We start from the raw sequence: 16,869 nt of genomic DNA, 5'->3' as shown, positions 1-16,869 counted from the left end.
ATCAGTAGGAAATGTAATGACCTTCAGAGATTTGTTTCATTGCTTTGTCACCAGGCTATATTCGTGATGATGCTGAACTTTATCATTCTTTGTGTTTTCTTGTAATAACTGTTAGCCTCTAGTAAAAAATAGATAAAACTAATTTGGATGTATCCTCTGTGCAGACTAAAATGTAAGCTGCTTTCTTCTTAACAAAGCTCACGTCTCAAGGTGCTCCTGCAATTTTGTAGTTGTCTAACTCATTAATGGGAATAGCTGGATAGTGTAATTCAAGTGTGGCCCATGGAATATAAGTTTCATATGAAGCTGTTTTCAGGAAGTTCTTTGACGAATGAGTCTTCTAAAAGAATATATGTTTAGGAATTTAATTTGTTTCTGATTTTCTGCCATCACTGAATTCCTGTGGACTGGTATACCAACAATCTCTGTAAATATAATTTGTTGAATGAACATCCCATTCTGAACAGTACCAGTGAAGGTATGATACACACATCTATGCATTTTTTGCCCTTTTTGACATGGGACTGAGTAAATCATAAATAGTAGACATGTACATCTCTGTTTAATAAGTACACAACTGTTATTTGCAACTTTTTTAATGTCTGCTGATAAGATCCTGTACAATGTACACTGTAAATGGCAAAATTTCAGTACAAAATCAGTATGAGGCATAAAACACCAATATTTACACATGTGGACAAATAAAAGTTCTCTTAATCATTTCAAAGTATTCAATATTACAGAGTAATTTGCTCACATTTCTTCATACTTACATGATTTGAAATTCAGTGCAAGAGAAATGCAGTTCTACTTGAGCAAGTGAAGGAATTATCTATTATTTCATTGCAGGTGGTAAATTATTCCTGATCCTATAAGAGAAGGCAATGTGGTGAAACCAAAGACCCTACATATTTCAGTTGTTCATTAATATGCGCAATTTGAAGAGCTTCAGCTTTAGTAGCAGTCTCTACCACTTTACTGTCAGTCACAGAAGGAAACATGGAAGGTTTTAATACTAGCTTGGGAATTTATATTTGATAGGTTATTCATGAAAGTCAGTCGGTGTAAAGGGCTGAATGAGTATCATGAAACCCAATATATAGAAACTACTCTATTACTTACACACAACACATTTCCATACATCAACTGTGCTTATATTTCAATTTCTTTGTGTTTGTAATATATAAATACTTTGAAAAAATTATTATGGAGTAAAATAAGTCTGCAGCAATTCAAAAAGTGAAAGAACTTTTCTGAAATGTGATAATTACATATATTGAGTACCACAGGTAGACATGAACATATTAATTTAGCTTCACTATGTACAAGTAATGGAGATCATCTGTTTTCTTTTTCCTTCATGCTGCAGACAAACAACTGTTTATTGTGCAAAGACATTTTCTCACTCAAACAGAACAGTAAGCTAACATTATTTATCAGTGCATAAGCTCATTTTATTATGTTTATTAAACAAATAATTATTGGTCTCAGTTACAACTCAACTTGATTTACCAACACAGGTAAATTCACCTTTTAATCTGTACAGAAAATTGTGACTAGACAGAGTGACTTACAAGCAATGACAAAAATACTGAACCCTATTTATGTATATACACATGACACATTTGGCACATTAAATTTAATATTTAAAAAACTGGAGATGCTGCTGAAATGTCAATGTTAACTTGTTTTCTCTCATTCAGACAACAATCCACATAAAAAAGCACCACTCGGAACAACACACGTAAGTATTTTCTCACATTTACAATGTCTCTTCCACATGCATTCAAACACTTAAGGAAAATATTCATTCTTCTACACTTAAAGAATACTGACCTATATAAAATATATACATATGATATGTTATAGGTTAATGTCATTTTCTTAAAAATCAAGTCAGACTCTCAGTGCACCAGTGTGCAACACTCACTGTCACACACTCTTCACTAAACCATCGTGACATTTCGTTTCTTCCTGTCTCCGCTGCTGACAGAGCTTAAAGAGCCCTGCAAGCTAGGATTGAAAGGAACCAGAGATCCATTTCTGTGGTAACCTGCCGAAGTTGAGAACGTACCAGGATGGACACCATAAATAGGGCCAGATGAATATACAGCATTATTACTTGCAGTATATGCTGGAAGTGGTGGAACTGGGGGTGGCATTTGGTTACCACCATTGCCTGATGTTACCTCTTCATCAGCTCGTCCTCCGTATGGGCTGTGCCTTCTCTCATGCTCGTGCAGCAGCTGTGATGCAGTCCAGGACTGGTAGGGGCTGAGCGTTCTGCCACCGCGAGTGATCGTGTTGCTTCCACCATTGGATATTGTACTGATGCCACTGACGCTGTTGGTTGACGGAAGGGCGACTACATGTGGTGTCATGTCTCGCTGTTGTTGAAGAAGCTGTTCATGCTGTTGCTGCAACATCTGCTCCTCCTGCTGCAACTGTGACACACTGAATCTCTTCTTTTCTTCAGATATGGTTGCTTCATATTGAGGAGGCATGCTGTCAGGCTGGGGTGGAGGGGCTATTGAATTGTTGCTGTTGCCATTGCTTATGTTGCCTGGTGATGATGGCATAATGGTGACAGGAGTGCTAGGAGAAGTCACTTGCTGTTTACCATTGCTAGTGTGTTTGTCTTTCCCCTTCTGCTTCTTGTCAGAATTGCCATGGCGACGTCGTAGGATGCAAATGTAGCAGTATACAATGAGACAGATGGTCAGCAAAGCCAACCCTCCAACAATGGGCAATATCAGTTCCAGTCCAAAATTTTCTGCTTGGGCTATACCTGGTAACACTGATGCAGCATCTGTATTCTCATTTGGCCATGATGAAATGTCAAAAGTGGAAGTCGGAAGGGTTGTTGGAGGAGGTGGCGGTGGAGGGGGTGATGGTACCATCACATAAACCCAATTTGAAATTGGTCCACTTGCTGGTCCATCAATACTCTCTGCAAATGCTCTCATGCGAATATACAGTGGCAAATCGAGGAGAGAAGGATTTCGAGTGAAGTCCAATGTGAATGTTGTTTCTGATCCTGGAGTTAATGGAAATGGTGTACCGTAGTTCCATATCTGACCAACACTGTCATAGTGTTCTATGATATCAGAGAGGCTGTGTGCATAACGAATTTCATAGTGTGATACAGGGGTAGAGCCGACATCTGGTGCTGTCCACGTGAGCCGTGCCTTTAGGTCAGTTGGTATTATTCTTGCTCTCAGGTCTCCAATACGACCCAAAATTGGATCGATACTGATGTCTTCTGGTCCAAACACAGCAGAGATTGGTGGCAGGATCCTCTGGAACGGAGACAGTGGCTGCACAGCAGGGGTGGGCACCACACTGCCACAGCACTCTGAATCTGAAACAAAACAATATATTCAGAGTGATGTGTGAACTTCATATTAAAACAAGATAATTAATGTGATTTCATCTACATATCTAGTTTCTGTCTATCCTTCTTTTATCTGTCTTATTAACTACTCTCTTTGCCACTCATAATTTCTGATGGTTTACAATCATGTCTGCTCCTAGTATTACATTACTAAGTATCTTCTTATCCTCCACTGCCACTGCCATCCATAATTTGAATCTTGTGCGATTTTCTTATTAATCCTCCAATAGTCCTCTTTCCTCCAACTGTTTCTTCTGTTCACATGGATAACGGAATTTCTGGTTCCAGAAGCTAGGGTTTTTACTAATCTTTTGTTTTATGCAATGCATGCAGCTACCTATTAAGCAGAAGTTTTTTCTGCCCCTATTTGACTTACTGTTACTTACATGTTTGCTCACTCTATTTCTTCCAAATCTTCCATAACCTGTATACCGCTGTTTCCCTCATCTAGCCTCCTTCACCATAGACAGACATCCTTTCTCTTATATTTATTTCTCGCCCTAATGGTTTTCTTTTTATTAATAACTGAATTGTATTATCTTTCTTGAGATATTCACTCTTCCTTCTCTTCATAGTTTGTCGTCTCTCATCTCATTTTGAATTATAATTGTTGTCCCGCTTCTCTGCTGCTCCAGCTTATGGATGCCTATGGCCATTTGGCCACTCATTTAGCCGCAACTAAGTTTCTAACTATGTCCTCTCACAACTTTTTCCCCCTTCTTTTTTTAATTTTTTTCTTTGCCACAACACCACTAACTATGATCCTTCCTGAATCTTTGTTCTGAGTTGTTCTATTTACAATTTTTTTTTTTACCGCTGAGTTAGTAGTAAATCATTTTTGCTATCTGCTAAGTTTCATTCATCAAAGGTAGAAGGCACAGACAAATATTTTGTCTCATTTATAAAAAATCTGGCAGACACAGTGGATGTAATAAAATTTATGAAAACCTGTTGCACAAGGAAACAACGTCCCAACTTTTGGCATCAACCTCAGCAGTCAATGTGGAAGACATTCACAAAGTCAGCATTTCAGACTTAAAATTTAAAAAATCATTGTACATAAAGGGAAAGTACAAGAAGTCAGTAGTTAAATGTAGAAGCAACTAATTTCAGCCTATATCTGGACAACACTGGGATATGGGAGACATGCATGAAGGTGCCAGTATTTCAGAGAGAACATTTAAAAATTTAACAGAAAAGTAGGGAAGGCTCAAAACATCAGTAGTAAAAGGTACAAAGAAATACTTTCAAAATGTATTTAGATAACACTGGAAGGTATAAAATATAGGTCTGAAGGAAGATGTCAGATAATTTTTCACAATAACACATCATTAAAATATTTCTGACAAACTAATTTTTAAAGTTGGAAAGAATATTTTACATCAGCTTAATGTTAAAATTTTGGTCAGCTATTAGATTTGACAATATAGTTGATGTAATTAAGCAGTACTCACATGGTTCAGAAACTGCTATATCTTGCCAGGAATAAGCTGTGTTGCCATTATCCATCACAGAAATTTCAAATGTGTACATTCCCTCTGCCTGTGCAGTAAAGTATCTCGAATATACACCATCACCTTTCGTAATGTCAGGATCTGAAAACATAAAAATCGTAGGTATAAATAAAAATTTAAAAAACTGATCTACTTTCACTCATAAAATATGGCTGCGAGATATTGCTTATCACTATGAACTTGAGTTTCTCATTCGTTCTACAGGTACAAGACATGGCAGTTCAGTTGTCTTCCAGTACTACAACTAAGAAAAGAGGGGGTCCAATATTCCCCTTCCATGCACATCCCAATATACTTAATAAAGTTTCAAACACGAATTTTATACCCACCTCCACTTCCAGTATCCAAGAGCTCAAATTTATCTCTGTGAGCACCGGAACCATTTTTACCAGGATAAGTTGCAATGACTTCTACTCTGGCTCCAAGCACTGGGTAGTCACCTCGTTTGACCTTTAACATAAACAGAAAACTTCTAATTTTGATACACAGAAAATAATATACATTTACAGACACAAATAATTTTTGTTACTTACATTTATAAGAACAAGAACTTATTTCAGAATTGAAAACCGTAAACATTCCTAAATGCAACTTGTGCTACAATTAGACACTTCACAAAATGCTTATAATGGGGCAAGCATTTTGCTCCTTTCACAGACAAACATTTAAAATTGGAATCATGTCAACTAATTTTTTGTGGAATTCGATTCCTTTGCACAATTCTACTCGGATGTATGTTTAGTCATAGTTATTGTAAATGGTGTCCTACAGAATTTTGTAAGTACATATGTAACTGTATCAAAATTGTGACTCTTCAGGCTTTCCCAATGGATCTGTTGCAAATACACTTCTTGGGTTTGCTGCCAGAATGTATTGCGTAAATCCCACAATATTTTTCATCATTGTACTGCTTAAAATCTTGAGATGGTGGTAATTATCAAAACTGTCGACAGAGACAACTTTTATAGTTTAAGTCAAGAATTGGTGGATTAAGAAGTTGAGTTGCTTATCTTTGCTTGGTTTTCATCTTTGAGATCAGTCATGTACCAGAAAATGGTCTTATAACTCGAAACCTAGGTCATACAATAATAACAAAATTTCTGAAAAAATCTAAAAAAGTGTTTCTTACTTGACAGGGCTACAGCTGTAATTTCAAACAACAGAATAAAAAAGGGTTCTCCTTTTGTGAATCCTGAACTACACAGCCAGACTGAATATATCATTTTATGAGAGAAATATAGAAGCACAGGACAGATAAGACAAGTATTTGTAAAGTATAAGAGCAAGAGAATTTTATTTAAAAACAAAGATGATGTGACTTACCAAACGAAAGTGCTGGCATGTCGATAGACACACAAACATACACATAAAAATGTCTGCTTGTGTCTGTGTATGTGCGGATGGATATGTGTGTGTGTGTGTGCGAGTGTATACCTGTCCTTTTTTGCCCCTAAGGTAAGTCTTTCAGCTCCCGGGATTGGAATGACTCCTTACCCTCTCCTTTAAAACCCACATCCTTTCGTCTTTCCCTCTCCTTCCCTCCTTCCTGATGAAGCAACCGTTGGTTGCGAAAGCCTGAATTTTGTGTGTATGTTTGTGTTTGCTTGTGTGTCTATCGACATGCCAGCGCTTTCGTTTGGTAAGTCACATCATCTTTGTTTTTAGATATATTTTTCCCACGTGGAATGTTTGATTTATCGTTATGAATTAACAAGGATTGTAAAATATGAAGAATAACCAGCTCTTCAGCAGCAACTGCATAGCAGTAGCAGTCAGCGTGGGCCAATGTGGTGCTGTTCCTGCCACAGTACTGGTTGTTATTCATGTTGTACTCTCCCTCTTAATTCATATTGATTAAACAATGCTCTATCAAATGAGTATGTAAAATTCTGCTATAAAAATAATTTCGTTTGTAAAGTGAAGCAAACTGACATTTTCCCACAATACCAGGCATCACATGAAAGATGTGAGCAGTATTCATTGGGGCGACACCAGCTACACACTACAAAAATGAAATTGCAAATATCTGTCGAAATATCACCAGAGGAGATGCACATGGCAGGTCTTATGTGAGAGATGCTATATATACGGTACTAAGATCAGCAGTTTTATTTTTATTTGTTTAAAATCTTTTAGTATTTGTAAGGAAACTGCTGTAGAACAGTGTGTACTGTTGTCCTCATTTCTTAATTTCCCTACGTCCAGGCCCTACTAAAGTAATATATTCAACAGAAAAAGCAATGAAGTTACATTTAATGACATCAAATTTCATACACAACAAACTGACAGCTTTCAGATGGTTCATTGGCCAACGCAAAATACAAGGGATGCTTAATGATTAATGCAATACTTTTTTTTCTGGAAGCTGGTTGGTTTTATTCAGAACTCCATATACAAAACTATTCCCCACTTAACTGGTAACAAAACCCTATTTTTCCTACATAATTTCCATTCTATTTGATGGCCTTATGCCACCATACTCGAAGAGCCTGTATACCCATGTGGTAGCACTCTACTGTTCGATGTCAAAGCCGATGTTGTGCTGCATCAATAACCTCCCCTTCATCCATCTACTGCTTCCTGTGGAGTGCATGATTCATTGAGCCAAACAGATGGAAGTCAGAAAGTATGAGATTTTGGCCATAAGGTGTATGAGGAAGAATGGTACAACAAAGTTTCATGAGCATTAACAACAGAGATGTACAGTTGAGCAATGAGATGTTTGATTGTGATCTGTCAATCACCTTGGGTGAGACTGTCCACACACTCTAACAATGTAGCCATCACAGCTGTTTGCAACCATCTGGCAGGTGTGAGATTGGGCAGATTTGTGTGACCTGGTTGAGGTGATGACAAATGTCTCACCCAATGACTTACCATGCTGTTGTTAACTGCCAGGTCTCCATAGACATACTGCAAGTGCCTATTACTATCTGTGACACTTTGGTCTTCTGGCAAAAGAAAACTCACTGACAGCTCTCTGCTTGGAATCTCCAATACAGACGCCATTTTGGGAGCTACGTATAGCACTACCATCTACTGGAACTTCATAAAATTATAGGAGCTCAAGCAGAAATACTCCATGATGTTCCACAACAAATTCCTCTTTTTTAACCGGAAAAAATTTTTAAATGCGAAAAAAAAAAGTGTTGCCTTACTTACTGAATGCCCTTTAATTTGGTTGTTCACATCTCCTGATATGGAGTATGCAGTTTAATATACAAATTATTCTTATGACAAATATAATAATAAAAATAACTAAAGATTATGAATTAAAAATCTGTGAACATATTCCATAGTCCAGTGGCTTTCACCTTCAACTCACCTCAGTGTATAAAATTAGTGGAGTTTTTCCTTCACTAGTCCATGCCCGAGCTCGCACAACAAGTGAAGATCGTGTCCTTGGTGTTGCCATGACTTGAACGAAATGTGGTTGAGGATTTCCAGGAAATCTTTCTATTTCATATGTCCAGGTTCCAGTCTGTTCAAACAAAAGATAATGCTATATTTGTTGTTTGCATTAATTTCTGCAAGTATTGTTTAATCATTTATCATATGATTTAAATGTAGTGCTTTCCTGAAAATTTGTCTTATGTCATGACAAAATACTCCTCTTACTCATTATCTTTTATGCATAACTTGATGTTAAGTATCTACAAATACTTCAGTTATCTTTTTTCCTGGAGAAAAATGGTGTATAGGGACTTATCATAAGAGACACATATTGAGTAGCTATGTTAGGGAAATTTACCAACTTTGGACATGTGACTGGGATGAGCATAGCAGAACTATCTGGTACATTTTAAAATCTGTGAGTACATTTCTTGTGTACAGTAGCATTTACAAATGAGCACTGAACCCACAGCTTTGAAAATGAACCAAGAGAAACTAAAGAATGAATAACAGTGTTGATTGTCTTGTCCATATAGCTCCATAAAGTGCAGTTGCCATGGCTCCAAAAGTTTTGATACCTCACGGAAAGTCTCTTCCGTCATTTTACAGTTACTGTAGAAGTGAAGGGTGGACCCATTTGCTAGGAATATTTCATTGTAACTGTGTGAGTGGCATAAATAGTGCATAACAGATATGCAAAGAAAGAGAGACTTCACAGCAAGAATGTGAATTATGTTTGTTAATTTACACTCTACTATGCATCACTCTGTGACTTATCCACCAGTACACTGTCAAGAAGAATGGTCTGCGTGAGAAAAATACATCTGAAACAGTGAAATCTTTGACCAAGGATGATGGCTCACGCTTATGTAAAATACCATAACCAATCCTTTTTGTTGATTACAGTGGTTACTCTGAGATCAAATGATCAGAGCAGGCTATAACACAGAAAACTCTAAAATACAAAAAAAAGGTGTGCAAGAATTTCAGGAGCTGAATGGTACATATACCATTAGCTAAAATAATAATAATAATAAGAGAAAGGGAAGAAATAATAATAATAATAATGAAGAAGATGATGATAATAATAATCATAATAATAATAATAAAACAAGATTTCTATTGTCATTATCTGTAACGATCATCTTAATCTGGAATGTTTGCTTTATGCAATCAATTGTTTGAGAGAAACTTCCTGGCAGATTAAGACAGTGTATCGGACTGAGACCCAAACTCGGGACCTTTGCCTTTTGCAGACAAGTGCTTTACCAACTAAGATATTCAAATTGTTTGAGACCTTCATATGTAACATCACCTACTTAAATATACAAACAGGTCATAAAGTCTTAAATGTGGAAGCTTCATTGTTATCCTGGTCTCTTTTTCTGAACTACTGCCCATTCCCTACCCTCCCCCATACTTTTATTGTTTTAGTTATCTCTTAAATATATGCAATTAAATATGTACTAATTTTGTTCCAATAATCTCACTCTAAAAATCTTCAAGTAAGTTTTATAAAATTTTCGGTAGATAGTAAATTTACAATGAGTTATTATAAACCCGAACTAATGTTAAAGTTAAAGTAATCTAATTTTTTAACATGTAATTATTTAATGCATCGAAAAAGAAACACTGAGACTGCATATTATTTTACAGAAATGATAATTCACTGACCTCATTTAGATTTGCTGGAAGTGTAAGCATTTTGAAAGACAATAATGAATCTGATCTCCTTGAATAAACTATTTGTGAAGGACTTGTGAGGGACATTCTTCTTATTAAAGGCATTTCTGAGTTGTGGGTATACACATTAAACTGTGCAGGCTCGCCAAGCGATTCTTCCAAAACGAAACTGCCAGTCACACTGCTACGACCATCATCAGAAAGTTCACGGCGATGAACCTGTAAGGTACATAGTTATGTTTCATTTTAACTGTTGGAAACTACTTTTAGATCCATGTCTGCAAATGCAATAAACTGATGCATAACCATATTTACTCTATGAACAACAACAGCATATATCATAATTTTTTATGTTAAATTGTCATCCTTTTTATCTAAGACTAACTTGTAAGATACAACATGAAAAAACAGACTCACAAGCACAGAAAAAATCATATTATGAACATTTGAGACGGGAGAAGAGTGTGTACACATCAGCTAGGGAAGAAGGAACAGTGGGAGTAGAGACGAGGCATGCCATTTAGGAAACACTCATGTGAATCTCTTGCTATCAGAAGTTTAAAAGTATTCCTTCATCAGTTGAAGGAGAGGGAACAGAGAATAGCAAAGGTATAATGTGCAAGTACTAGAGGGAAGTGAAAGTCACTCCAGATCCTTGATTAGGAGAAACACAAGCAAGAAAGTTGCTTTCTCAGGAGGAAATTTCCAAAAGCTAGAGACTCAACTGAGATTTTTCCAATAGTGGCTTGTGAGCTCTGCTCCAAAAGTTACTGTTTTGCCTCTTCTATATTGAAATTTAGTTGAAATCAAAATTTGGTATTATCAAAAGGCAGGGTCCTTACGAAGAACATAAAATACTCACCTCAATCGGCATTACGCCTGGTCTGCCTTCATAGTATTGAGAAGCAATGCTGAATAGGATATTAGCCAGTTTGAAGTAGGTTGTAACATAAGAAGTGGCCATATTATAACGTTGTTCTTGAACTGTAAAGGCTTCCCCTCCTGTAGCATGAGCAAGTGAATTCAAGGGGGCCGATCTCGCTATGTTTGGATAATTTATTGTAACCAGCCTCACACCAAAACTGACAGCACGAGGCAGTAAAGCGTTGAGTTCTGTGACGTGGTCCATGCCAGGTGCAATAATTATGACAACAGAACTTGCAGGTCCTGCTATAGTAGCTCTGTCCTTCAGCATCTAGAACAAAATCACACACATAAATGAGAAGCTGCTGATACGGTAAGTACTGGAACAGCATGGTGCTACAGTGAATCACATTTTTGCTTCAAAATAATCATAAAAATAATGACAGTAATAAAATTAATAATCTTTTTTTATTTTAAAAAAGCCTTTGATTCTGTTGACAGGGAAGCAAAGACAAAATAATTCGAGAATTTGATGTAAAGTCTAAATTAGCAAATCTAATTCATGAAACTTATACAGACACAGAGAATAGAATGAAATTTGTGAGAAAAACATTTGTCTTTCGAAACACATACAGGTGTAAAGCAAGGTCCCCAATTCTCTTTCACTGTGTTCTAGAAAAAACAGTGAGAATTTTGAATGCAAAAATGAATGAATATGAGATTACACAAATAGGGTTGGGAAGTGTAAACAAAAATATTACAACAATGTTTCACACTTGTAGATGATTTTGCTATACTTTCTGACAATGTGATATCTGCAGTAAAACAAATTAAGCTTTTAGATGAAATAGATAGTATATAAAATATGTGGCATAACTGAAGATCTTTACAATAAAAAGTTTTTCTCAAAAAATTCAAAAATGGTACAGTACAGTACCATAGTGAAGCAAGAACATCTATTTGCAAGTGACTGTCTAGCATTAACTACAATTTAGGTAAGTTGGAAATACCAGAATTTCTGTATGCAAGCCAATGTCCAGCATTAAGCTACAATCTAGTAAACCAGAATTACCAGAAAAGTGAATCGTTAGAAACATATAGCCCCACAAAAAACTATGGTAAGTTGGAAATTACAATGTAACAATGAAATTTATCAAACATAGAGAACATATCAGAAGTAATGAGAAAAGGAAGACTGGAATTATTTGGACATTTATATCAAATGCAAGACAGCAGATTAAACAAAAAGATTTGCAGATATTTGTGCAACATCAAGTTGGATCCACAAAATAAAAAAAGATTTTGGAAAATGTAATATTAAAGCTAAAGAAGCAAATGACAGAAGTGCTTAGAGAGTAAGTAATGAATAAGGAAGAATTCCTTGATAGAAGGTTGGAAAAAAAAGAAAGAAAGAAAAGCTAGTCTGAAGCTGTCAGAGGACGGGAGTATGACGAATCAATGAAAGAGTACTGGAAGAAAACAAAAGAACAAAGAATAAGGAACAGAAATCAGCACCTGGTTTTTAGTTGGTCCACCCAAGAAAATAATAATAATATAATGATAATGACAACAACATGTGAGTTTTGCAGTTGCTTTAATTCATCTTTTAGATTCTTACACAAATGGTACTAGAAAATCATCAGTATGCAATTGAAGGCAAGTACAGTAAAAATTACAGTAAAGAAATAAACAGTAGTGGAAAAGATTATACACATAAATATACTAAAATTTCCTTTCGACTCTATTGTATCTGCAATGATATCAATAAATTCTGGTGTATCATAGAAGACATCAGCCAGAGCAATGAGATACTGGGAAAATAAAGACAAATAAGTGTTTTTTGGGGACTAGCAGTAACATCACTGGGGAGGGGAAAGGGAAGGTGGGGGAAGAATTTAGACAGGCAAAAGCAGAAGAACGACATCCATTCCATAAGGGACAGAAAACTGGCAGATGGGTGACTTCTCTGTCTTTCACTGTGTCATTTCTCTAGCATCTCATCTTTCCTCCTAAGCTCAGCCTCCCTGGGGAACCAGCTCTGGATGTCACTATTCGGGTGACTGCTAAGTTAGTAACCTTCTCCATGCCAACTGATGCTCACATTTATATTTTACTTTTTCAACCATTTCTCTCTAAAATCACACGCAAGTCAATTATAAAGAGAGACGATTTCAGTATGAGAGTACTTACATCGAGAGCCTCTCGGACACCACAGTGTAGGCAGCCTGCCGAATGTGATTCTCCTGGTGTGTAAGGAATGGTTGCAGCTAGAAAATCCCTCGTAGTCACACTGGTTAGCTCAGATAGCCGATGTACTCGATTTGATGCAGTTTCATTGCAAAGAACGAGACCAACTTCTGTGTTAGCGGGGAGATCGTATACCAGCCATTTACGAACTGCTGTACGTAGGAACACCCAAGATTCCCTGACGTGCATGGCCATTGTCTCCTCGACAACCAGAACATATCTGGTCAGTTTCCTCTTTTTGTACAAGACAGATGGAGTGGTATTTGTCATAACGGATGCATCACCAACACTGTAAATATTAAGACATGTAATTTAATGATCCTAGAATATGGTAAAATTGTACGTTTTCTGATATCTGCAGCTTCCATTTACAAAAAGTTTCTGCATAAGTAATGCTATTTCTGTGAACTGCAGAATAAAAACAATTTTTCTTGTGTTATATACATACACATAATTCGCCTAATACTGACCTGTTGATAAAATCTGGGTGTTGAAGGATGACATCCATCACACTCCTCCTTTCGCATATGAGATTGTGTTTCGTGGGTGCATGTTTATTGTGCGTCTGCGAGTCACAGAATTTTGTGATGTGGGGAGATTCAGAAGCGAACATAATTGATGATTTTGCATCAGCATGAACCATGTTGCTTGTATTGTATACAAGATTAGGATCATCACATATCCTGAAACCAAAACCAAATTTGTTATTCGAGTCATTGAAGTTTTCATGAAACCTGAGTTTGTACTGAGTATTAATTTCGAATCCAGAAAATACAATGTACCAGTATTTATGTGACAGAGGTGCACAGAATATATTGTTAACGTATAACAGTAACATATGTATTTGCACCATTCATCTACTGTACTTAATAACTGACGAGAAAACTCTCAGACACAAATTATATTTTTCAATCTATGCCAGTCTGAAGAAATGCACATTGCACGTTGATCATTAAAGTAATATTGTGAATATTTACCCCATGTCTGCTATTGGCAAGTCAGAGCAGCCGGTCACTTTGCTCTTATTCTGATCGCCGTAGTAGCAAGTGGGGTAGACTGAGTCGCCGTGGTATCCAGTTTCATCGAACACTCCATACCTGTACTTGGTCCACTCTCTCACTAGAGAGCGGGCTGTTGAGAGAATAAAAACAAAGTATATTAGTCATCATTTTGGTGCGTCCGTGAGTTTGGGGAAAAGAAAATTAATGAAAGTTACATGTAGAGAGAATATGATGCTACGTCGTATCCATTGGCGTCCGCAGTAATTTATTCGGGGAGGTGGGGGCAAGGTTCTAAAATTGGCATTTTACACTACACAGTTGTTTCTAAGGTCACAGTACTGTCTCACTACGATCATCCACTAATACTACCGTACATTTGGTTTAAAAAAAGGGTGTGGGGGAATCACTATAAATCACTTGTAAAAATGTATGAGAATTATGTAACGAATAATAATTGTGCTCCAGATTCGGTGAGCTACTGCCCCTCACACTCTCTCCTGCGGACGCCTATGGCCATATCATCTGCAAGACGTAATATTCCAATGAAAGAAGTCGCTACGTGAAGTGTTCTAATTAAAAATCAATGATAAGTCTCTGTACGCATTTCAGATTTCTGTAATACGAGCGCGGCAGTGAGCAAATAGGTAAATTGGCGGCAGGTGCCGGAAAAGCATTGTTGTGCGTGAAATGCATTCACATCAGTCGGCCGTATAACAATGCAACGACACTTCAGAACGAAGTTCGACATAGGTCCACCAAATGTCAACCCCATTCGGCGCTGGAATGCACAGTTGAAAGCTTCAGGATGCCTCAGCAAGGGGAAACCAACGGGTCGAGCTGCAGTGAATGAAGAAAAGGTTGATCGCGTGTGAACGACTTTAGCATATAGCCCACAGAAGTCGACAACAGACAGAGAGAGCGACAGACAATGCGTTTACATGCGACACATCTTCCGCAGGACGAAAACCGAATTGCGGAAACCGTTTTTCGCTGTCGCGTTTACCTGTGAAGTCCTGAAGCGGATTTGCTAGCCCAGTTAAATATGGCGCTCGGAAAACAGCTGTTACAGTTTATGATTTAGTTAGTGCAATCGCTATTTATCTTCAATTAGACGAGGTATAAACAGCTTCAGTCTAATATTTTTACTTATCCTTCGCCGTACAAAAAGCCACTCGGTACATATTAGCCGAAAATTTGTAAAAACAAGACGAAACCTGACAGCCTGCGTTTACATAGGAGCGAAAATCGATTGCGGAATTGTAAAACCGGCAACCAGAAGCGGATTTCCAGAATAGATTTTGAAGTGCTTGCATGCCCACCCAAAAGCGGTATTGGGAAATCGGTTAACAAAATCCTGTTTTGGGAGCCCCGCATAAACGGGATAAGTGTGGACTTATTCTACCAACGGGAATGGTGCTCCATCCCACTTACATCATGATGATAGTGAATTCTTAAACAGGAAACTGAGAAGCCGATGGATCGGTCGTAGTGTGATTAATAATCAACAATTCATGTCATGGCCTTCGCGCGATTTTTTGTGTGGGGGTACATGAAAGATTTAGTGTTTACGCCTCTTGTACTAACAAACCTACCAGAACTATAAGTTCATATCAGCAGTGCTTTTGAACAGATTGATAGGTACATACTGCGCCGAACATGGGAAGAACTCGATTATCCATTTATCTGCAAAATCAGTAGGGGGCACATATGGAACACTTGTAATATGCCAAAACAAAACGTTTTTAATATATATATGAATATATATATATGCAAAGTCCTCTGACATACGTCAAGTTAAATAGCTACAGCAAATCTGTAAGACCGTTTCAGTCATTTACAGTAAGTTAATAACCTTGTATTTTTATTAGTTGTTGGCCACCCTAATAGCAGACGCCACTAGGCGAATGCAGAAGTTTTTGATATCCACTAGTAGGTTTCGCTATTGGACTTAAAAAGTTTCTCTCTCTCTCTCTCTCTCTCTCTACGAACCTTGCTAATAAGGACTGTGTCCACCGAGCAAGATAGCACATTGGTAGTATACTGGACTGTGGTTCAAATCTCCTTTCGGCCATCTACATTTGATTTTTCCTTTGATTCATTAAGTCACCTAAGGTAGCAGCTGGAATGGCTCGTCGTCACCGTCACTGTTGGTTGTTTGGTTGATTTGGGGGAGGGGACCAAACAGCGAGGTCATTGGTCATTGGCACTATTGTAGCCAGGTATGCACGGGAGTAAAAGTGTCTGAGGATAGGAAATAGAACGCCTTGCATGTTACCGTGCATAAAGCTGATGACATGCTTCCCTTCGGGGGTATTCTACCAGGGAATTGCGGATCATATTATTTTAAAATAACTGTTTTACCGATACAGTAACAGCGTACATGCTTGAGGGTAGAGTACGCTGTCCAAAACATGATGGATGGCAAAACATCTTTGCTAAAGAGACCTTAGCATCCCATTTCAGCTTCGTCCAGTCTGTTCCTACAATTTTCTTTCTGCAGACCACCTTTCATTTCTCACTACAGAAATGTTCTTGTAATGATATCAAAATCTGATACCGGCAGACCTATGTTACTAAAAACAACTCTCTTTTACTACAACTGTTACTCCAGCTTGTTTTATCCATATCGTGTAATTTCGCTTCCTAGACTACACAGCTGAATAAATATGTAGTGTGTTATTATCCTCCCACCTACCATTTGTATTACTTTTGTCTTTCGCAGAAGAATGTGGAAAAGGAATGAACCCACCACAATACAAACTGCCTACAAGTA

General features: G+C 37.4%; 1 protein-coding gene across 1 annotated transcript in view; it reads right to left on the bottom strand.

Annotated features, from left to right (window-relative positions):
• Positions 1-593: 593 nt before the first annotated feature.
• Positions 594-16,869, bottom strand: part of LOC124548990 (calcium-activated chloride channel regulator 1-like) — a 369,808-nt gene continuing 353,532 nt past the window's right edge. Inside the window, exons 3-11 of the mRNA XM_047125209.1 lie at positions 14,073-14,226; positions 13,566-13,778; positions 13,039-13,384; positions 10,847-11,179; positions 9,976-10,203; positions 8,234-8,389; positions 5,238-5,358; positions 4,849-4,989; positions 594-3,361 (exon numbers count right to left, since the gene is read on the bottom strand). Of these exons, the coding sequence (XP_046981165.1) occupies positions 1,947-3,361; positions 4,849-4,989; positions 5,238-5,358; positions 8,234-8,389; positions 9,976-10,203; positions 10,847-11,179; positions 13,039-13,384; positions 13,566-13,778; positions 14,073-14,226 (3,107 nt within the window). The 3' untranslated portion in view covers positions 594-1,946. The remainder of the gene's footprint in view (positions 3,362-4,848; positions 4,990-5,237; positions 5,359-8,233; positions 8,390-9,975; positions 10,204-10,846; positions 11,180-13,038; positions 13,385-13,565; positions 13,779-14,072; positions 14,227-16,869) is intronic.

This window comes from Schistocerca americana, chromosome 1 (assembly GCF_021461395.2).
Source record: "Schistocerca americana isolate TAMUIC-IGC-003095 chromosome 1, iqSchAmer2.1, whole genome shotgun sequence".
NCBI lineage: Eukaryota > Metazoa > Arthropoda > Insecta > Orthoptera > Acrididae > Schistocerca > Schistocerca americana.
Note: the sequence above shows the minus strand (reverse complement) of the source record. Positions and strands in the feature narration are given on the sequence as shown.